Raw genomic sequence first — 24000 nt, 5'->3', positions numbered from 1 at the left:
ATACCCAAGACTCGTAAAATTCGGTATTTGACATATGCTAGTAGTATTTATAAAATGCATACGTCTGCATGCTAACAGTTAGCATTTAGCACGTACAAAGTTATATGACATTTTCAAATTACCGGCAGCTAAAAAAGTTAGCATGCAAATGTCAGCATGCTACCATTGGCATGCTAACTTTTTTAGCTGCCATGCTAACAGTTAGCATGTGTCACCTACCAAGTACTGTTGCAAAATTAGCAGGAAAAAAATGAAATCTAGCTTAGAACAAAGAACAAAGAGCTCTATTGTGCTGTTTAACGATGAGGCGGACCCCCGCCAGGCCAGCGTGGAGTGTCTCCGGGACCACCTGTACGCCACGGCGCCAGACGGTGTGGAGTGTCTCCGGGACCACCTGTACGCCACGGCGCCAGACGGCGTGGGCCGGCGGCTGGAGGCGCTGGTGGAGCGCACGGAGGACTTCACCGACTCGGCCTACACGGGTCACGAGCAGCGCCAGGCCATCCTGGGCATGTGCCAGCTGGCCCGCCAGGACGCCCGCCAGCTGCTGCACGCCTGGACCCAAGCGGTACGTGTCCTCTAACCCCGGTCGCCGTGGCGACAAACTCACCCGGTGACACCGTCTTTGTGGGCGCAGCAGTCGGTCCATGCCGGCGAGGCCACGGCCGACTTGGAGGTGGCCATCGCCAAGTCCTGCCAGAGCGTCGGCGAGCTGGGACGCGAGGTGAGACCGGTCCGTCCGGGGTTTTTCTTTTTTAACGCCGCTGACCGCCTGACTCCGGACCCCTCCCCCAGCTCCACAAGGTGGCGGTGGGCCGCGCCTCCGACACGCTGAGGGTCCACGGCGAGCATTCGCCGCTGCGCGCGCTCAAGGCAGCTGGCGGCGAGGGGAACCTGGAGGCGGTGGCGCAGCACTCTGGAACCCTGACCGAGCAGAAGGAGCAACTGGTGGAGGTCAGTTCAGTTCAGTTCAAGTACCACACACACACACTCTAGCTCTAGCTCACAAAGCTATGCTAGTGTTGCTAACTTAACATGATGTCAAAATTTGATGTTAGCATGTAGCTCATTAGCATACCGCGTCCTGCCTGCAGAATTGTCGGCTGCTGTGTCACGTGTCCGGCACAGAGCCGCTGGAGATAACGTGCACGCACGCAGAGGAGACCTTCCACGTCATCGGACCGCAGGTAACTCCTTTTTTCAGCCGTGCTAACCTAGCATGGTGTTAAAATGTGATGTTAGCATGTTGCTGACATAGATGCGCTAGTGTTAACCTAGTAGAATGAGAAAATGTGATGTTAGCATGTAGCTCACATAGCTATGCTAGTGTTGCTAACCTAGCCTGATGATAAAATGTGATGTTAGCATGTAGCTCACATAGCTATGCTAATGTTGCTAACCAAGCGTGATGATCAAATGTGATGTTAGCATGTAGCTCACATAGCTATGCTAATGTTGCACTCCTAGTGTGATGATCCAATGTGATGTTAGCATGTAGCTCACATAGCTATGCTTGTGTTGCTAGCCTAGTGTGATGATGAAATATGTTAACATTTAGCTCACATAGCTCTGCTAGTGTTGCTAACCGAGTGTGATGTTAGCATGTAGCTCACATAGCTATGCCAGTGTTGCTAACCTAGCGTGATGATGAAATGTGATGTTAGCATGTAGCTCACATAGCTATGCTAGTGTTGCTAACCTAGCGTGATGATAAAATGTGATGTTAGCATGTAGCTCACATAGCTATGCTAGTGTTGCTAACCTAGCGTGATGATCAAATGTGATGTTAGCATGTAGCTCACATAGCTATGCTAGTGTTGCGAACCTAGCGTGATGATAAAATGTGATGTTAGCATGTAGCTCACATAGCTATGCTATTGTTGCTAACTTAACGTGATGATCAAATGTGATCTTAGCATGTTGCTCACATAGATACACTAGTGTTAACCTAGTATAATGATAAAATGTGATGTTAGCATGGAGCACACATAACTATTCTAGCGTTGCTAACCTAGCGTGATGATAAAATGTGATGGGAGCATTTAGCTCACATAGTTATGCTAGTGTTGCTAACCTAGCGTGATGATCAAATGTGATGTTAGCATGTAGCTCACATAGCTATGCTAATGTTGCACTCCTAGTGTGATGATCCAATGTGATGTTAGCATGTAGCTCACATAGCTATGCTTGTGTTGCTAGCCTAGTGTGATGATAAAATATGTTAACATTTAGCTCACATAGCTATGCTAGTGTTGCTAACCGAGTGTGATGTTAGCATGTAGCTCACATAGCTATGCTAATGTTGCACTCCTAGTGTGATGATCCAATGTGATGTTAGCATGTAGCTCACATAGCTATGCTTGTGTTGCTAGCCTAGTGTGATGATAAAATATGTTAACATTTAGCTCACATAGCTATGCTAGTGTTGCTAACCGAGTGTGATGTTAGCATGTAGCTCACATAGGTATGCCAGTGTTGCTAACCCAGCGTGATGATAAAATGTGATTTTAGCATGTAGCTCACATAGCTATGCTAGTGTTCCTAACCTAGCGTGATGATAAAATGTGATGTTAGCATGTAGTTCACATAGCTATGCTAGTGTTGCTAACCTAGCGTGATGATAAAATGTGATGTTAGCATGTAGCTCACATAGCTATGTTAGTGTTGCTAACCTAGCGTGATGATAAAATGTGATGTTAGCATGTAGCTCACATGGTGCTGATGTTTAGATCATCTCTGCCGCCCAAACTCTGGCGCTGCACCCGTCCAGCAAGATCGCCAAAGAGAACCTGGAGGTGTTCTGCGAGGCGTGGGAGTCTCAGCTGGGCGACATGACGCTGCTCGTCCGCGAGATCACCGAGGTCTTCGAGGGCAAGCGAGGTGCAGAAAGTCATGAAGAATAATAATAATAACGTTATTATTTATGACAAGGTGGAAAAAGTGACACCCTGCTTCCTCTCTTCTGCTCCCAGGAGACAAACGACCATATTTGTCACTTCCTCGACCCGGGGTGAGTATCCAGTAAAGACACGCCCCCCTTGGGGTCATGTGACCTTTCCTGACACGCCCCTTGCCTCCCGTAGAAACACTCTGCCAACATGAAGACCGCCAAGGCTGTCAAGTTGGACGCCGAGGTGAGTGACCACCCGTCTGATATCAATGTGGTGCCCGTGTCGGCCAAAGCAAGGATTGGATGATATCAGCTTGAAATCTGCGATATAAGCAGTCCTGCTTGACTTGTGTGCGATACAATGTGTGATACAAGCCGTCCTGCAGCGTGTTGACTTGTGGGCGATACAAGCAGTCCTGCGGTGTGTTGACTTGAGTGCGATATCATGTGCGATACAAGCAGTCCTGCAGCGTGTTGACCTGTGTGTGATGTCATGTGCGATACAAGCAGTCCTGTGGTGTGTGGACTTGAATGCGATATCATGTGCGATACAAGCAGTCCTGCAGCGTGTTGACTTGTGTGTGATGTCATGTGCGATACAAGCAGTCATGCAGCGTGTTGACTTGTGGGCGATATGCAATACAAGCAGTCCTACTTGACTTGTGTGCGATATTATGTGTGATACAAGCTGTCGTGCAGCGTGTTGACTTGTGTGCGATACAAGCAGTCCTGCGGTGTGTTGACTTGTGTGCGATATCATGTGCGACACAAGCAGTCCTGCGTGACTTGTGTGTGATATCATGTGTGATACAAGCTGTCGTGCAGCGTGTTGACTTGTGTGCGATACAAGCAGTCCTGCGGTGTGTTGACCTGTGTGCGATATCATGTGCGACACAAGCAGTCCTGCGTGACTTGTGTGTGATATCATGTGCGATACAAGCAGTCTTGCAGCGTGTTGACTTGTGGGCGATATGCAATACAAGCAGTCCTGCTTGACTTGTGTGTGATATCATGTGTGATACAAGCTGTCGTGCAGCGTGTTGACTTGTGTGCGATACAAGCAGTCCTGCGGTGTGTTGACCTGTGTGCGATATCATGTGCGACACAAGCAGTCCTGCGTGACTTGTGTGTGATACAAGCTGTCGTGCAGCGTGTTGACTTGTGTGCGATACAAGCAGTGCTGCGTGACTTGTGTGCGATATCATGTGCGATACAAACTGTCGTGCAGCATGTTGACTTGTGTGCGATACAAGCAGTCCTGCGGTGTGTTGACTTGTGTGCGATATCATGTGCGATACAAGCAGTCCTGCGTGACTTGTGTGCGATATGTGTGATACAAGCTGTCGTGCAGCGTGTTGACTTGTGTGCGATACAAGCAGTGCTGCGTGACTTGTGTGCGATATCATGTGCGATAAGAGCAGTCCTGCGGTGTGTTGACTTGTGTGCGATATCATGTGTGATACAAGCAGTCCTGCGTGACTTGTGTGCGATATGTGTGATACAAGCTGTCGTGCAGCGTGTTGACTTGTGTGCGATACAACCAGTCCTGCGGTGTGTTGACTTGTGTGCGATATCATGTGCGACACAAGCAGTCCTGCGTGACTTGTGTGCGATATCATGTGCGATACAAACTGTCGTGCAGCATGTTGACTTGTGTGCGATACAAGCAGTCCTGCGGTGTGTTGACTTGTGTGCGATACAAGCAGTCCTGCGTGACTTGTGTGCGATATGTGTGATACAAGCTGTCGTGCAGCGTGTTGACTTGTGTGCGATACAACCAGTCCTGCGGTGTGTTGACTTGTGTGCGATATCATGTGCGATACAAGCAGTCCTAAAGCATGTTGACTTGTGTGTGATACAATAAGTCCTGCTTGACTTGTGGGCAATATCATATGCGATACAAGCAGTCCTGCTCGACTTGTGTGCGATATCATGTTGGATACAAGCAGTCCTTCAACGTGTTGACTTGTGTGCGATACAAGCAGTCCTGCTTGACTTGTGTGCGATATCATGTGTGATACAAGCAGTCCTGCAGCCTGTTGACTTGTGTGTAATACAAGTCCTGCTTGACTTGTGGGCAATATCATATGCGATACAAGCAGTCCTGCTTGACTTGTGTGCGATATCATGTGTGATACAAGCAGTCCTGCTTGACTTGTGTGCGATATCATGTGTGATACAAGCAGTCCTACTTGACTTGTGATAGCATGTGCGATACAAGCAGTCCTAAAGCATGTTGACTTGTGCATGATACAAGTCCTGCTTGACTTTTGCGCGATATCATGTGTTATACAAGCAGTCCTGCTTGACTTGTGTGTGATATCGTGTGTGATACAAGCTGTCGTGCAGCGTGTTGACTTGTGTGCAATATAAGCAGTCCTGCTTGACTTGTGTGCGATACCATGTGTGATACAAGCAGTCCTGCAGCGTGTTGAATTGTGTACGATACAAGCTGTCCTGCGGTGTGTTGACTTGTGTGTGATATCATGTGTCATACAAGCAGTCCTGCTTGACTTGTGTGCGATATGTGTGATACAAGCAGTCCTGCAGCGTGTTGACTTGTGTGCGATATCATGTGCGATACGAAAAGCAGTTATGCAGCATGTTGACTTTTGGGCAAATCTGAATGTCTTTCTGCTTTAGTCAAGTCATTTCCAAATGGTAAACATGCTAGTCTGTAGGCTACTGTGGTTCATCAAATTAGTTCCATACATTTTTTTAAATTATGTTTAATTGTATAGGCCCCTTATAAAAAGGTAAAACTGGTTGAAATGAAGGTAAAGAAAAGGTAAAAATAATGTGAAAAAAGTAAATAAAAGTAACATAAGGTGTTCTAATAATAATAAAAGGTAAATCAAAGTTAAAAGAAAGCAATTAGAAGGTAAGCAAAAGTAAATGAAAGGTAAATTGAAGGTCAACAGAAAGTAAATAAAAGGTAATAAAGGGTAAATGAATGCAAACAAGCTAAATAGAAGGTCAATTAAGGGGAATACAAGTAAAACAATGTAAATAAAAGGTAAAAGAAGATAAATATAAGGTAAAAAAAGTAAATGAAGGTAACATGAGGTGTTTTAAAAGTAATAGGGTAAACCGAAGTTAAAAGAAAGTAATTAGAAGGTAACCAAAAGTAAATAAAAGGATAGAAAGTAAGTATAAAGGTAATAAAGGGTAAATGAATGCAAACATAAGCTAAATAGAAGGTAAAATAAGGTAAATAAAAAGTAAAAGAAGGTAAATATATGGTAAAATAAGTAAATAGAAAGTAGGTAAAGGTAACAAAGTGTTTTAAAAGTAATAGAAGGTGAATCAATGTTAAAAGTAATTAGAAGGTAAGCAAAAGTAAATGAAAGGTAATAAAAGGTAAATGAATGTAAACAAGCTAAATAGAAGGTCAAATAAGGTGACTTCATGTAAAACAATGTAACTTTAAATAAAAAGTAAAAGAAGGTAAATATATGGTAAAATAAGTAAATGAAGGTAACAAGGTGTTTTAAAAGTAATAGAAGGTAAATCAAAGTTAAAAGAAAGTAATTAAAAGGTAATCACAAGTAGAAGGTCAACAGAAAGTAAATTAAAGGTAAATAAATGCAAACACAAGCTAAATAGAAGGTAAAATGTAAAACAATGTAAGTAAAAGGTAAATATATGGTAAAATAACTAAATAAAAAGTAAAGGTAACAAAGTGTTTTAAAAGTGATAGAAGGTAAATCAATGTTAAAATAAAGTAATTAGAAGGTAAGCAAAAGTAAAAAGGTAAAAGGGTAAATGAATGCAAACACAAGCTGAATAGAAGGTCAAATAAGGTAAATAAAAGTAAAACAATGTAAATAAAAAGTAAAAGAATGTAAATATATGGTAAAATAAGTACATAAAAGGTAAAAGTAATAAGGTAACATAAGGAGTTGTAATAGAAGGTAAATCGAAGTTAAAAGAAAGTAATTAGAAGGTAACCAAAAGTAAATAGAAGGTAGACAGAAAGTAAATACAAGGTAAATGAATGCAAACACAAGCTAAATAGAAGGTCAAATAAGGTAAATACAAGTAAAACAATGTAAATAAAAAGTAAAATAAGTTAATAAAAAGTAAGTAACGGCAACATAAAGGTGAATACAAGTTAAACAATGTAAATATATGGTAAAATAAGTAAATAAAAAAGTAAAGGTAACATAAGGTGTTTTAAAAGTAATAGAAGGTAAATTGAAGTTAAAAGAAAGTCATTAGAAGTAAGCAAAAGTAAATAAGAGGTAAATAGAAGGTCAACAGAAAGTAAATGAATGGTAACAACGGGTAAATGAAGGCAAACCAGCTAAATAGAAGGTAAAATAAGGTAAATACAAGTAAAACAATGTAAATAAAAAGTAAAAAAAAGGTAAATGTATGGTAAAATAAGTAAGTAAAAAGTAACATAAGGTGTTTTAAAACAGAAGGTAAATCGAAGTTAAAAGAAAGTAATTAGAAGGTAATCAAAAGTAAATAAAAGGTAATAAAGGGTAAATGAATGCAAATGCAAGCTAAATAGAAGGTAAAATAAAGTAAATAAAAGGTAAAAGAAGGTAAACGGAAAGAAAAGTTTTTTAAAAAATGGTAAAAGTAAATAAAATGAATATAGAAGGTAGACAATAAGTACGTGACATTGATGTGAACATAAGTACATTATTCAAAGGTAAACAAGAATCATTGAGGTAACAAGACTGTTATAGTTGAAATATGGTTAAATGTACAATAAACTTGCAGCCTTCCCTTGGCCTGCAGAGGATGTGAGTGATGTGTGTACCATGTGACCTGTGCAATACTCCACCTGTGTACCGTGTGACCTGTGCAATACTCCACCTGTGTACCATGTGACCTGTGTAATACTCCACCTGTGTACCATGTGACATGTGCAATACTCCACCTGTGTACCGTGTGACCTGTGCAATACTCCACCTGTGTACCATGTGACCTGTGTAATACTCCACCTGTGTACCATGTGACCTGTGCAATACTCCACCTGTGTACCATATGACCTGTGCAATACTCCACCTGTGCACCGTGTGACCTGTCCAATACTCCACCTGTGCACCGTGTGACCTGTGCAATACTCCACCTGTGCACCGTGTGACCTGTGCAATACTCCACCCGTGTACCATATGACATGTGCAATACTCCACCCGTGCACCATGTGACCTGTACAATACTCCACCCGTGTACCGTGTGACCTGTGCAATACTCCACCTGTGTACCATGTGACCTGTGTAATACTCCACCTGTGTACCATGTGACCTGTGCAATACTCCACCTGTGCAATACTCCACCTGTGTACCATATGACCTGTGCAATACTCCACCTGTGCACCATGTGACCTGTCCAATACTCCACCTGTGTACCATATGACCTGTGCAATACTCCACCTGTGCACCGTGTGACCTGTGCAATACTCCACCTGTGTACCATATGACATGTGCAATACTCCACCTGTGCACCATGTGACCTGTACAATACTCCACCTGTGTACCATGTGACCTGTGCAATACTCCACCTGTGTACCATGTGACCTGTACAATACTCCACCTGTGTACCATGTGACCTGTGCAATACTCCACCTGTGCACCGTGTGACCTGTGCAATACTCCACCTGTGTACCGTGTGACCTGTGCAATACTCCACCTGTGTACCAAAATAATACTTTTGAAGACAACAAACTGAAAGTGAAACTGTAAACAAATGTAATTTCGATGAATTATGGATTGTGCAATCAGATCAATGCTTAGTGTGTGTGTGTGTCAGGAGCAGAGCAGCATGGCCAAACTGGGCCTGGAGCTCCGCCTCCTGTCGTCGGACGTGGACGCGGAGGCGGAGAAGTGGGAGGAGCAAGAGCAGGAGGTGGTGCGCCACAGCCAGAGCCTGGCCAGCATGGCCTACAACATGCACCTGTTCACCAGGTGAGCACGCCCACCACCCTCAACCCGCTGATTACCCCCCTCTCACCTGTGTTCCTTCCACCAGAGGGGAGGGTCTGCTGAAGACCACGCTGGATCTTTTCCACCAGGCTGAGGTGCGTCCATGTTGTCTCTTGCTCTGTGGCGTCAGGGAGACAAACGCTCTCCTCCTCCTCCTCAGGTGGTGTCAGAAGAAGGACTGCAGCTGACTTCTTCCCTGCAGCTTTTCTGCACGCAGGTAGGGAAGCAGCGCCCCCCCCTCAGGATCAAACTGAAACGGCACCTTTCTCTTGGGATAATTAATTATTATCATCATTATTCCGCCCCCTTGTGGATTATATACAGTGGGGCCAAAAAGTATTTAGTCAGCCAGCGATTGTGCAAGTTCTCCCACTTAAAATGATGACAGAGGTCTGTAATTTTCATCATACTGTGAGAGACAGAATGTGAAAAATAAATCCAGAATTTATTTGTAAATGATGGTGGAAAATAAGTATTTGGTCAACCATTCAAAGCTCTCACTGATGGAAGGAGGTTTTGGCTCAAAATCTCACGATACATGGCCCCATTCATCCTTTCCTTAACACGGATCAATCGTCCTGTCCCCTTAGCAGAAAAACAGCCCCAAAGCATGATGTTTCCACCCCCATGCTTCACAGTAGGTATGGTGTTCTTGGGATGCAACTCAGTATTCTTCTTCCTCCAAACACCACGAGTTGAGTTCATACCAAAAAAGTTATATTTTGGTTTCATCTGACCACATGACATTCTCCCAATCCTCTGCTGTATCATCCATGTATCCATTTTGGATACATTTTTTTTCCTTGAATTGCCGCCGGGGCGCTAATTAATTTAAAACCACTTTTCACTCCGGCGCTTACCAAAGGCATGCGGTAAATTTAGGCCTGCGCTTGTAAATTTGAGTGTGATGTAAGGATACAACCATGAAAAGCACATTTAATTAAAAAAAACGTTATTATGGTCTTACCTTTACTTATAAATGAAGTCCATGCGCAGCTCCTTCTGATCAAAAGCATCGATAACTTGTTTATAGAAGTCTTCCTTATCTTTCTTCAGTTTTAAAAGTCTCTCTGTCTCGATGGAGATCTTCCTTTATTACCTCCTGCTTCGTTTGAAAGTACAGTTTAGAAAACTGTTTTATTTTAGATATGTAATCCTCCATGTTAAAAGTGCAAGCGAGAGGAAAAAATAAACCATCTTGCTGCTTGTTGTCACTTCTTCTGCAGCCGAGTAGTCGCAAGAAGGATCACTAGCGCCCTCTACCACCAGGAGGCGGGAGTCATTTAATGACTCATATTTGACACACGCAGCTACGGTATATTAATAAAACATAGCTGCTTTCTGTTCTTTTTAGCCTATTCAATAGCTCTTAATCTTCTTCCTTTTATGCGATTTCAAATGATTGAAATCAGCCTCCTCCATTTTGAAAATGATGACAGGTGAAGTGTCACTCGTGACGTGACGAGTTTGACCCGGCGAAAATTCCAGACATGCGCTAAAAAAAATAATATTTTGCGAAGCGAGTTTGACCAGGCCGTAATTCTAGGCAGATGCATACTATATATTCAAAGAAATACGGCATGTATATATATATATATATATATATATATATATATATATATATCTGACATCACATGGACAAAGATAAGACCTTCTGGAGGAAAGTTCCGTGGTCAGATCAAACAAAAATTTTACTGTTTGGCCACAATACCCAGCAATATGTTTAAAGGGGAAAGGGTGAGGCCCAGGAACACCATTCCTACTGTCAAGCATGGAGGTTGTAGTATTATGCTCTTTGCCTGTTTTGCTGCCAATGGAACTGCTGCTTTACAGAGAGTAAATGGGACAATGAAAAAGGATGATTACCTCCAAATTGTTCAAGACAAGCTAAAATCCTCAGCCCGGAGGTTGGGTCTCGGGCGCAGTTGGACAATGACCACAAACACAAATATATAATCAAATATATGTACACATCTGGTCTCTCTTCCCCAGCTGGTTGGAGAAGAGAAGTCAGCAGTGATGTGTGAGCTGGACACCCTGGCAGCAATGTGTCAACAACTGCAAACTGAGGTCAGGACTCCTGTGCAAGGAAAGACTGCCACCTTTCAGAAGGTACTACGACTACTGGACACTTGCATGCACACCTGACATACTACATACTAATACCTGACATACTACATACTTATACAGTTCACCTGACATACTACTAATACCTGACATACTACATACTTATACCTGACATACTACATACTTATACAGTTCACCTGACATACTACTAATACCTGACATACTACATACTTATACCTGACATACTACATACTTATACAGTTCACCTGACATACTACTAATACCTGATATACAACTTATCCTACATACTTACACTTCACACCTGACTTATACTACATTTTTATACCGGATCTATGACTTAGCCTACATATTTACACTGTACACCTGACATACTACTAATACTTGACTTCCGACTTATACTGCATTTTTATACCTGACATACGACTTATCCTACATATTTATACTGTACACCTAACGTACTACTAATACCTGACTTACGACTTATCCTACATACTTACACTGTAAACCTGACCTACATACTTATGCTGTACACCTGACATACTACTTATACTAAATTCTTATACCTAACATACTACTTATCCTACATACTTATACTGCACACCTGACATACTACTAATACCTGACCTACTTACTTATACTGTACACCTGACCTACTACTTATTTATACTGTACACCTGACATACTACTAATACCTGACATACTACTTATCCTACATAATTATACTGCACACCAGACATATTACTTATCCTACATACTTATACTGTACACCTGACATACTACTAATACCTGACATACTACTTATACTACATTCTTATACCTGACACTACATTCTTATACTTGACATACTGCTTATCCTACATACTTGTACTGTACGCCTGACATATTACTAATACCTGACATACTACTTATACTAAATTTTTATACATGACATACTACTTATACTACATTCTTATACCTGACATACTACTTATCCTACATAATTATACTGCACACCAGACATATTACTTATCCTACATACTTATACTGTACGCCTGACATATTACTAATACCTGACATACTACTTATACTACATTCTTATACATGACATACTACTTATACTACATTCTTATACCTGACATACTACTTATCCTACATAATTATACTGCACACCAGACATATTACTTATCCTACATACTTATACTGTACACCTGACATACTACTAATACCTGACATACTACTTATACTGTACACCTGACCTACTACTTATTTATACTGTATACCTGACACTACATTCTTATACTTGACATACTGCTTATCCTACATACTTATACTGCACACCTGACATACTACTAATACCTGACCTACTTACTTATACTGTACACCTGACCTACTACTTATTTATACTGTATACCTGACACTACATTCTTATACTTGACATACTGCTTATCCTACATACTTGTACTGTACGCCTGACATATTACTAATACCTGACATACTACTTATACTAAATTCTTATACATGACATACTACTTATACTATCAATACTTATACTACATTCTTATACCTGACATACTACTTATCCTACATACTTATACTGCACACCAGACATATTACTTATCCTACATACTTATACTGTACACCTGACATACTACTAATACCTGACGTACTACTTACTTATACTGTACACCTGACCTACATACTTATACTGTACACCTGACATACGACTTATACTACATTCTTATACCTGACATATTACTTATCCTACATACTTATACTGTACACCTGACATACTACTAATACCTGACCTACTTACTTATACTGTACACCTGACATACTACTTATACTACATTCTTATACCTAACATTACATTCTTATACCTGACATATTACTTATCCTACATACTTATACTGTACCCCTGACATACTACTAATACCTGACCTACTTACTTATACTGTACACCTGACATACTAATAATACCTGACATACGACTTATACTACATTCTTAATACCTGACACTACTTATCCTACGTACTTATACTGTAAACCTGATGTACTACTTCTAACACATATTTATACTGTATAACTGACATACTACTAATACCTGACATATTACTTATACTACATTGTTATACCTGACAACACTACATTCTTATACCTGACATAATGCTTATCCTAAATATATTGTAAGCCTGACATATTACTAATACCTGTCATTCTACTTATACTGTACACCTGACATACGACTTATACTACATTCTTAATACCTAACACACTACTTATCCTACTTACTTATACTGTACACCTGACATACTACTAATACCTGACGTACTACTTACTTATACCGTACACCTGACATACTACTAATACCTGACATACTACTTATACTACATTCTTATACCTAACACTACATTCTTATACCTGACATATTACTTATCCTACATACTTATACTGTACACCTGACATACGACTTATACTACATTCTTAATACCTGACACACTACTTATCCTACATACTTATACTGTACACCTGATGTACTACTTCTAACACATATTTATACTGTATACCTGACATACTACTAATACCTGACATATTACTTATACTACATTGTTATACCTGACATAATGCTTATCCTAAATATATTGTAAGCCTGACATATTACTAATACCTGACATTCTACTTATACTATATTCTTAATACCTGACACACTACTTATCCTACTTACTTATACTGTACACCTGACATACTACTAATACCTACAAACTTATACTGTACACCTGATGTACTACTTCTAACACATATTTATAATGTACACCTGACATACTATTTATACGACATACTTTTACTGTACACTTGACATACTATTAATACCTGACATACTACATATTAATACCTGACAAACTACTTATACTACATATTTATACCTGATATGCGACTTATCCTACATACTTATACTGTACACCTGACGTACAAGTTATAATACTATACACCTGACATACTATTTATACCACATTTTTACTGTACACATGACATGCTACATGCAATACATACTTATACCTGACAACTTATCCTACATACTTATTCTGTACACATGACATTCTACTTTTAATACATATTTATACTGTACACCTGACATACTATTTATACTACATACTTTTACTGTACAATTGACATACTACTTATACTAAGTATTTATATTGTACACCTGACATACTATTTATACTGTATACTGTACAGTGGACATACTATTTATACTACACGCTTATACTTATCACCTGACTTACCACTTATACGGTACATACTTACTTTTATTGTTTACCTGCATGCACACCTCACATACTACGTATTCATACTGTACACCTGACACAAGTTATAACTAATATTAATACTGTACACCCGACGTCCTACTTATACTACATACTTCAATGTTATGCACATACATTGACATCCATGAATGACTTGTTTGTCGTCAGGTGGACTCGTCCATTCAGAAAACCAGAGCGGTGTTGTCCGTGGTAGCCAACCTCCTTCCTGTCTGCAACAAGCTCAACAGAAAGGTAAGTCACCATCATTATCACCATCATCATCATCACAATTGAGTCAGACTTGGGTCCAGTCAGTAGACAAAAACTTAAACAATAAGGGGTGTGATCAGGCAGAGCTGGACCAGGGTCCGTTCTAAAAACACAATATAGTGTACCTCGGCTTTCATACACCACACTTTTTGTAGGATTTCATTTTTCACAAGGATCTTTACTAATGAGTTCAAAGTACATGCTTTTACTGCCCTCTGGTGTCTGTAATAAAAAGAGAAAACCACAATACAGTGTTTGTTGTACAATTTAAAATACTTAAAACGATAACAAATTCATTGAATCACAAGTTTTTTTTTTATGGTTAAAATAATCAACACGAGCAAAGCGAGTATGCTTTGTAGAAAACCTGACACGTTAAGTAAGGCTCCACTCTTTCAAACTAGCTTGACGCTAATTTACATTAGCTTTTCCATAGACAGGCTACCATTAGCATTAGCAATTTTACATGGCGACTTCAACGTGTGCAAATAAGTTGTATATAGCCATTCTTACATTATATCACTTTCATTTATTTTAATAAGTTGTATAAAGCCATTATACTACTTTTTTATTTTAATATGTTGTATTAAGCCATTCAGACATTATACTACTTTCATTTATTTTCACGTAAAAACCCTCCTTTTTAAAAGGTGTGGTGGCTTTTATTTTGCTGTGGTGTAACCCTGCAAAATAAATAATTATATATATATGGATAGAAATGTAATCAATCAATTAAAACTTTTTTTTTTTTTTAAATAAAATGCTGCTCCTTCACATCGAGAGGAGCCAGATGAGGTGGTTCGGGCATCTGGTCAGGATGCCACCCGAACGCCTCCCTAGGGAGGTGTTTAGGGCACGTCCAACCGGTAGGAGGCCACGGGGAAGACCCAGGACACGTTGGGAAGACTATGTCTCCCGGCTGGCCTGGGAACGCCTCGGGATCCCCCGGGAAGAGCTAGACGAAGTGGCTGGGGAGAGGGAAGTCTGGGCTTCCCTGCTTAGGCTGCTGCCCCCGCGACCCGACCTCGGATAAGCGGAAGAAGATGGATGGATGGATGGATGCTCGATATATATTTAATTATAATTTTTTGGGTCGGAAGAAAGCAGATGTTAAGTGAAAAGGCACTAGCTAGGTCTCTGGTAACCGAGCAACGCAGGAAGTGATCAGTGGGAGTGGGACGCTAACAGCCAATCAGGTGACAGTTTTGTTTGTTTGATTTCCAATTTAAAATACTTAAAACATTGACGACAAATCCATTAAATCAAAACATGTTTTAATGGTTAAAATAATCAACCGGCAAAGCAAGAAAACCCTCGCACATAAAGTAAGGCTCCTTGCTATGTTAATGCTAATTTACCTTGGATTTTCTGTATACAGGCTACTATTAGCATTAGCGATTTTACATGGCGATTTCAACACCTCCAAATTGAGCACTGAAAACTACAACTAAGTTGAATGTTACATGCTACTATTAGCATTAGCGATTTTACATGGCAATTTCAACAGCTCCAAATTTAACACCGAAAACTACAACTAAAATGAATATTACATGCTACTATTAGCATTAGCGATTTTACATGGCGATTTCAACACCTTCAAATTGAGCACTGAAAACTACAACTAAAATGAATGTTACATGCTTCTATTAGCATTAGCAATTTTACATGGCGATTTCAACACCTCCAAATTGAGCACTGAAAACCATAATTAAGAGGAATGTTACAGGCTACTATTAGCATTAGCGATTTCAACACCTCCAAATTGAGCACTGAAAACTACAACTAAAATTAATGTTACATGCTACTATTAGCATCAGCGATTTCAACAGCTCCAAATTGAGCACTAAAAACTACAACTAAAATGAATGTTACATGCTACTATTAGCATTAGCGATTTTACATGGCGATTTCAACACCTCCAAATTAAGCACTGAAAACTACAACTAAAATGAATGTTACATGCTACTATTAGCATTAGCTACTTTACATGGCGATTTCAACACTTCCAAATTGAGCACTGAAACCTACAACTGAGATGAATGTTACATGCTACTATTAGCATTAGCTATTTTACATGGCGATTTCAACACCTCCAAATTGAGCAATGAAAACTACAACTATAATGAATGTTACATGCTACTATTAGCATTAGCGATTTCAACACCTCCAAATTGAGCACTAAAAACTACAACTAAAATGAATGTTACATGCTACTATTAGCATTAGCGATTTTACATGGCGATTTTAACACCTCCAAATTGAGCACTGAAAACCACAACTTAGATGAACCTTACAATCGAACACCTGGTGTGTAACGAGTACAATGCATACAGTGTTAACACTTTGTAGGGAGCAACATAACACTGTTGGCTTAATGGAAAAAACACTATTATTAAAAATAACATTTATGCACACACAAAAGTACGGGGAATTAGTTGGATTGTTTACAGTCTGTGTCAAAGTAGCGCATTCAGGCACGGCGGGTACTCACTTGTCAGAATTTGACGGGCCTCCTTTTGTTCTTCCTGGCGCAGCACAAGTCCGAGAGAAGCAGTCTGGGTTCGCCACAGGACTGGCGAGAGCGCCGCGACGCCTCCACGCCCGTCCACGACAGCGACGACGACGACTTTGGCGTCAAATCGTTCGAGCGGCACATGGCCGGCCTCAACCTGCTGGAGAGCAACTAAGATTCCAGCCTCCTCCCCTCTTAGTCTACCTCCTTTCAGGTCGCTTCTTGCCTGCAGTTCCAGGTCGCTCCACCAGGTGGTGACAATCTGCCAAAAAACAACAACAAAAACATCCCCGAGCCTGAGCGGTGGACTTAAATGATGCTTTTGTGTTTGTTGGCCTTGTCCAAAGTGTTGTGGCTCGCTTAGTGTCGTCGGTTTTTCTTTGTCCCTCTTGGCTTTACTCCGTTACACACTATGTGCCGTACTAATCACAGTTACTTGCCAAATATGAGCGTCCTTCCAAGGATCTTTTAGCTCGCTAAAACCTGTTATCAGTGATGTATTAGCGTTACTAAATCGTGCCGAGTTGGTGAAGGTACTTAGGCAGAACGTGCGTGAAAGTTTCTGACTGGATGTTGCCGCTAAGAATGCTGGGTAATGTAGTGACAGGCGGGACGGGAAATCATAGCTCTAGTTTTTGGACCCATCTATTCTTTTGACAAGATGATATAATAAAAAAAAAACTAGACATGAATCAATAAACAATATTTTTTATTAAATGTGTTTTTTTTTTCCATGTGTTACAAGAAGGTGCAATTGCTTGATTTTTTTCCCCTCTGATGGCGCTTCAAAACCAGTAAAATATATACTTTTTTTTTCTTCAAAGAAATATAAATGTTAGGTAGAAATTGTGTGAATGCTAGCACGCTGGCCAGATAGCGTCAAGTAGCAACATGCAGTTAGCGTGAGTGAAATACCAAAATGAATGACACCATACCTGCGAAATCGGATGAAACCGAAAAGCATGCTAAAATGTTGACAAAAACGTTATCTTAAGGCCTAGTGGCCACATTCATGGACAGCACCTTTTAGCTCTTATTTCCAAAATGGTGTACACTACTGAATTGGCCACTTATGTGGACATTTATACTGCCATCTGGTGGTGTCAGAAGAGTATAACATACAATGGAAGTGTAAAAATAAGAATTAGCATGTCACTAAACATGAAGTACACGTTTGTGTACTTATGGACTAAGTACATCATATCAAATGTGGGGTTTTTTCCCATGTGTTACAAGAAGGTGCAATTGCTGGATTTCCCCCCCCTCTGACGGCGCTTCAAAACCAGTAAAATATATACTTTTTTTTTTTTCAAAGAAATGGAAAAAAAAGGTAGAAATTGTGTGAATGCTAGCACGCTGGCCAGATAGCATCAAGTAACGTAAAAAGGAGCAACATGCAGTTGGCGTGAGTGAAATACCAAAATGAATGACACCATACCTGCGAAATCGGATGAAACCAAAGAGCATGCTAAAATGTTGACAAAAACGTTATCTTAAGGCCTACTGGCCACATTCGTGGACAGCACCTTTTAGCTCTTATTTCCAAAATGGTGTACACTACTGAATTGGCCACTTATGTGGACATTTATACTGCCATCTGGTGGTGTCAGAAGAGTAGAACATACAATGGAAGTGTAAAAATAAGAATTAGCATGTCACTAAACATGAAGTACACGTGTGTGTACTTATGGACTAAGTACATCATATCAAAAGATGATTCTTAGGTTTTTTTTTGTAATTAGGGTCCAATAAGGCCAAATAGCAAAGATAAATAAATAAAAAAGCATGCAAACAAACAGTTTGGGCCTTAAGAAGTTAAATAAAAAAGCTATTCCGGACTATAAGCCACTATTTTTTTCCTTATGTTTTGAGCCTTGTGGCTTATGAAACAGTGCGGCTAAATTATGGATTTTTCTTCGCTGCGGCGACAAAACTAATATTTTATCAAACACGTTATGGCGCCATCTTTTGGACGAGTTTGCTCACTGCGGGTGCTGCTGGGTGAATTAATTTGTGCAGTTGCATCTTTTAATCGTCCATAGCGTTTCGACTAATTCATCACTCCAAGCAACGTTTGTAAGTTTTACAATATAACTAAAACTATTTTTGTACTTACTAAACCGTCCCATGCGTGAATTCTGCAGGTGTTTTCATGCATATTTGTACGCGCTATCGTAACGTAATCACACTAGCATCATTAGTATCAGCTAATACATTGACGAGTGTCTGTGTTAGGATTATTAACTTACAATTGGATTTTTTTTGTAATGTTTCAGTTTTGTAAATTCACCAAAACATCACCGTGGAGTTATTGAGTCTGTTTAGCTCAGGGGTGTCCAAACTTTTTCCACTGAGGGCCGCACACTGAAAAATCAAAGCAAGCGGGGGCCATTTATTTTAAAAAACAATACAATATATGTATAAAAATATACATTTAAGCCTCCACTCAGTTATGATCCCGGGGACCCCAAAGGGTTTCGGTAAAAAGAAAATGTTAAAAATGTGTCATTGTTCAGTGTTATTATTTGTATTATTATTCAAGTTTTAAATCTCTAGATCAGGGGTCGCCAACACCAGGTCGCCCGTAAGGATCAGATGAGTCGCCCGCTGGCCTGTTCTAAAAATAGCTCAAATAGCAGCACTTACCAGTGAGCTGCCTCTATTTTTTAAATTTTATTTATTTACTAGCAAGCTGGTCTCGCTTTGTTCAACATTTTTGATTCTAAGAGAGACAAAACTCAAATAGAATTTGAAAATCCAAGAAAATATTTGAAAGACTTGGTCTTCACTTGTTTAAATAAATTCATTTATTTTTTTACTTTGCTTCTTATAACTTTCAGAAAGACAATTTTAGAGAAAAAAATGCAACCTTAAAAATGGTTTTGGGATTTTTAAACACATATACCTTTTTACCTTTTAAATTCCTTCCTCTTCTTTCCTGACAATTTAAATCAATGTTCAAGTATTTTTATTTTATTTTTTTTATTGTAAAGAATAATAATCCATCCATCCTTTTTCTACCGCTTATTCCCTTTGGGGTTGCGGGCGGGGCACTTTCTCCTATCTCGGCTACATTTTAATTTAATTCTTCCTTTTAGATTCTGTTTTTTCGACAAAGAATATTTGTGAAATATTTCTTCAAATTTATTATGATTAAATTTCAAAAAATATATTCTGGCAAATCTAGAAAATCTGTAGAATCAAATTTAAATCTTATGTCAAAGTCTTTTGAATTTATTTCGAATTTTTGTTTTGGAAAATCTAGAAGAAATAAGGACTTGTCTTTTTTAGAAATATAGCTTGATCCAATTCTAACAAAGTGCAGATTGGATTTTAACCTATTTAAAACATGTCATCAAAATTCTAAAATTAATCTTAGTCATGAAAAATTACTAATGATGTTCCATAAATTATTTTTTTAATTTTTTCAAAAAGATTCAAATTAGCTAGTTTTTCTCTTCATTTTTTTCGGTTGAATTACGAATTTTAAAGAGTCGAAATTGAAGATAAACTATGTTTCAAAATTTAAATGTGATTTTTTTTGTGTGTTTTCTCCTCTTTTAAACTGTTTAATTAAGTGTTTTTTCATCATTTATTCTCTACAAAAAACCTTCCGTAAAAGGAAAAAAAATGTACGACGGAATGACGGACAGAAATATATATATATACACACATATATATATATATATATATATATATATATATATATATATATATATATTAAAAGGTAAATTAAGAAAATCGGCTATTTCTAGCAATTTATTTAAGTGTGTATCAAACTGGTAGCCCTTGGCATTAATCAGTACCCAAGAAGTAGCTCTTGCTTTCAAAAAAGGTTGCTGACCCCTATTCTAGATCAATATTAAGTCTATCTGTCAATAAGACTTTTTAAAAGATTTAAGTTGTATGCTCTTTTTGTCAAAGAAAACCATGTTTTTATATTGAAAAAAAAAAAACACCAAATATGCAATATTTTCACCCAATAAAATTTTTTAAGTAGAATGTTTGAGATTATATAATAATTGGATCTGGAAAAAAGGTCAACAACTCCTAACACCATTGATTTTAATTCACTATTATTTTTTGTGCAATGACACTTAAAAACAAAACACACTGATCCAAAAGGGTCCTGCTCATTAGTGTTAAAAAATATATTATGACTTTTTTTTTTACTGTTTACTTTTAACACAATGGTCTCGAAATCAAGTTCAGATCTATCCGTCAAATATAAGGTTTTTTTGTTTATTTTTTCGTTTTAGGCCATTCTTTAAAAAAAAAAAAAAAAAAAGCTCAGTTTTTTATATGGCAAACACAAAATATCCAAAATTTGCCTCAAAAAATATCTCAAAGTACAATATTTAGTGTGACGTAATTGGAGCCTTGAATTGGTCAATAATTCATAATTGAGTTTGATTCACTATTTTTTTTTTAAAGAAAGAAACAGTTTGCATGGCAGCTTTGTGTTATTAGAGTAAACATTGCAACATGTTCTTGTTACATTTCACCTGTTTGCTCTTTTATACCACTTTTTTTTTTCCATAGTATTTTTAAAATGTGCCGTGGGGCCGGACTTTGGACACCCCTGGTTTAGCTGACTTCCGTTTTGTTTGATCAGCCGTTTAAAAAAATTAAAAATGTAAATAAACATTTACTAAACATTTCTGTGTAAATAACTCATTTCATAACGTATATATCTGTGGCTTATAGTCCAGTGCGACTATCCATCCATCCATTTCCTACCGCTTATTCCCTTTGGGGTCGCTGGTGCCTACCTCAGCTACAATCGGGTGGAAGGCGGCGTACACCCTGGACAAGTGGCCACCTCATCGCAGGGCCCATTGCGACTAATATATGGAAAAATATATTTTTAAATGTAATAGGTGCTTATATACCAGGGGTAGGGAACCTTTTTGGCTGAGAGAGCCAAGAAGCCAAATATTTTAAAATGTATTTCCGTAAGAGCCGTAAAATATTTTTTTAACCCTGAACACAACTAAACGTGTGCATTTTTAAGTACGACTAACATTTCTACAGTATAATAGGTTTATTATTCTTTGTAATAACATTGTTATTCTGAAGCTAACTGTGGAGGGGGCGTGGCCTGCGGGCCTGCAGCGAAGCGGGGTGTTGCCAGGACCGGCCTCGAAATCAGCGTAGGTGCGTAGACGGCCCACCTGGGCCTTGTTACCTAATCACCTGTCGCTATGTTATAAGCAGCAGCCAGGAGGAGAGACAGTGCTGGAGCCAGAGCGCGAGCAAGAACGAAAGAGAAAAAGACAATTGCTTGAAAGCAACTGAGAGACTTATTGAAAAATGAAACAATAGTGTAACCCTGAAACAGGCACTCATGTCGGTGCTTGGTGGTCTGAAGAACCCCCAGGAGGGCAAGCCACACACTAACCAATAATAAATAAATAACTTCTAAACCATCAACGGAACTTCTTGAACAGGTGTGGTAGAAAACGGATGGATGGATTAAAAATGCACGAGGATGTTTTATATTTTGAACATCATTTTTAACACTGATTACAAGTGGACTTATTCATTATTTATCGTGTTAAGCAGAGTCAGCTCAAATTTACCTGGGAGCCGGATGCAGTCATCAAAAGAGCCACATCTGGCTCTAGAGCCATAGGTTCCCTAGCCCTGTTATATACCGTGCGCTCTATAGTCCGAAAAATAAGGTGCCAACAGGTATTTTTTGATAAGTAACCAAATCTTTGATGCCAAGGTGTATACTTGCGAAAAAAAGCCAGCGTGCTAACATTAAAATGATCTAAGGCACAGAAAATGGGCCCCTAGGTCGTACTTTGGATTTAACTATGATTCATTTTAACTATAAATAAAAGTTTAGAACTAAAATATTTACACTGTAAACAATCATTGGACACCATGCAAAAGCTGTGTCATTAAATAAAAAGAGCTACCTTGTTTTTTTTGTATTACTATTGTGCACGGTTGATGTTCTCAACATTATGACCCCCGTGCATTTTTTTTTTAGTCCAATTAACATAATCCAAGTCCTCCTCAACTAGCGTACCTAATGAAATGTCCCGCCTGGAAGGCAAACGCTTCGTCAGGAAGCCTCCGAGTCTCTCCCGGCGACCAGCTTTTCAAAGTCGTCCCTGCTCAGCAAGTTCTCGGTGACGTTCTTGCTCTCCTCGAACTTGGGCAAAATGACGGCGATGTAGCCCTCGGTGGACGGCTGCACGCACACACCAGACGTCAACAACGCTCAGGGGCTTCTATGGGTACATGATGCGCGGCGTTTACCTTCTCTTGTAAGAGCGCCGGCCTTTCTAAAATGTTCTCGTTGACTTCCAGGAGACGGCCCCGGATGCAGCTGTCCAGGTGAAACATTAAAAAAGGAACAAGGGTAAGTGTCCACACCTCATTGCGCCTGAGCATGAAATCGATATCAACACAGGGTTTCCAGGGGCGTGGTCAATATTGAAACAACAGGAGCTAGTAAAGTTAGACATAATGTGTCATGTTTAAAGCTAAAAGTAAAACATTGCCAGCAAATTTACAAAACATTTTTGACATCACTTCTGAGAATGAAGAGCATAGCACATCAGTATTCAAGGAGAACTTTAAAACAAATGTGGTGGGGGTTCAACTATGGAATTCTCTTTACAATGACATCAAATATTGTCGAAATATATTCCAATTGAAAAAAATAAAACTAAGATCTTGTGGACAGCCGTGAGTGTTTACATTCATTTATTACTTGACTTCTGTTTGTCTGGTTTTGTTTCATCCTGTGGAGGTGTATATTAGTTTTTGTTCGGTTTGTACTTCATGACGGTTTTGCACTTGTTTTTTGTTTGTTTTCATTGTATTTGTATGCTTGTGCATTAACTACTTACTATGTTGAGGGGGCAGGAAATAAGATTTTCTTCATCCTGTTCCTTCTCAAGCATATGTATTTTGTTGTTAGAGTTTATTGATCAAAAATGCACATCAATTCAGGACATTAATAAAAATTAATGTAAAAAAAAAACAACAACTGTGATGACA

The 24000-nt window shown here is 39.1% G+C and overlaps 2 protein-coding genes across 7 annotated transcripts in view; one reads left to right on the top strand and one right to left on the bottom strand.

The window, feature by feature from the left end:
• Positions 1-17697, top strand: part of ctnnal1 (catenin (cadherin-associated protein), alpha-like 1) — a 105010-nt gene extending 87313 nt beyond the window's left edge. For 2 of the 5 annotated variants that reach the window (XM_061896991.1, XM_061896989.1), the window contains 13 exons: positions 323-568; positions 638-724; positions 796-954; positions 1095-1187; positions 2730-2880; positions 2973-3010; positions 3084-3134; positions 8657-8811; positions 8876-8924; positions 8990-9046; positions 10822-10941; positions 14367-14450; positions 17003-17697. In XM_061896991.1, coding sequence (XP_061752975.1) covers positions 323-568; positions 638-724; positions 796-954; positions 1095-1187; positions 2730-2880; positions 2973-3010; positions 3084-3134; positions 8657-8811; positions 8876-8924; positions 8990-9046; positions 10822-10941; positions 14367-14450; positions 17003-17155 — 1443 coding nt within the window. In that variant the 3' untranslated portion in view covers positions 17156-17697. Of the gene's footprint in view, positions 1-322; positions 569-637; positions 725-795; positions 955-1094; positions 1188-2729; positions 2881-2972; positions 3011-3083; positions 3135-8656; positions 8812-8875; positions 8925-8989; positions 9047-10821; positions 10942-14366; positions 14451-17002 lie in introns of those variants that run through there. The other 3 variants (XM_061896990.1, XR_009806395.1, XR_009806394.1) reach the window with 3 other exon arrangements.
• Positions 17698-20682: 2985 nt separating this feature from the next.
• Positions 20683-24000, bottom strand: part of abitram (actin binding transcription modulator) — a 16907-nt gene continuing 13589 nt past the window's right edge. The window contains exons 5-6 of one of the 2 annotated variants that reach the window (XM_061896993.1): positions 23254-23323; positions 20683-23185 (exon numbers count right to left, since the gene is read on the bottom strand). In XM_061896993.1, the coding sequence (XP_061752977.1) occupies positions 23057-23185; positions 23254-23323 (199 nt within the window). In that variant the 3' untranslated portion in view covers positions 20683-23056. The remainder of the gene's footprint in view (positions 23186-23253; positions 23324-24000) is intronic. The other variant, XM_061896992.1, reaches the window with a different exon arrangement.

The sequence above is a fragment of the Nerophis ophidion genome, linkage group LG04 (genome assembly GCF_033978795.1).
Source record: "Nerophis ophidion isolate RoL-2023_Sa linkage group LG04, RoL_Noph_v1.0, whole genome shotgun sequence".
In the NCBI taxonomy this organism is placed as follows: Eukaryota; Metazoa; Chordata; class Actinopteri; order Syngnathiformes; family Syngnathidae; genus Nerophis; species Nerophis ophidion.
This window is presented reverse-complemented; position numbering and strand designations above follow the sequence as displayed.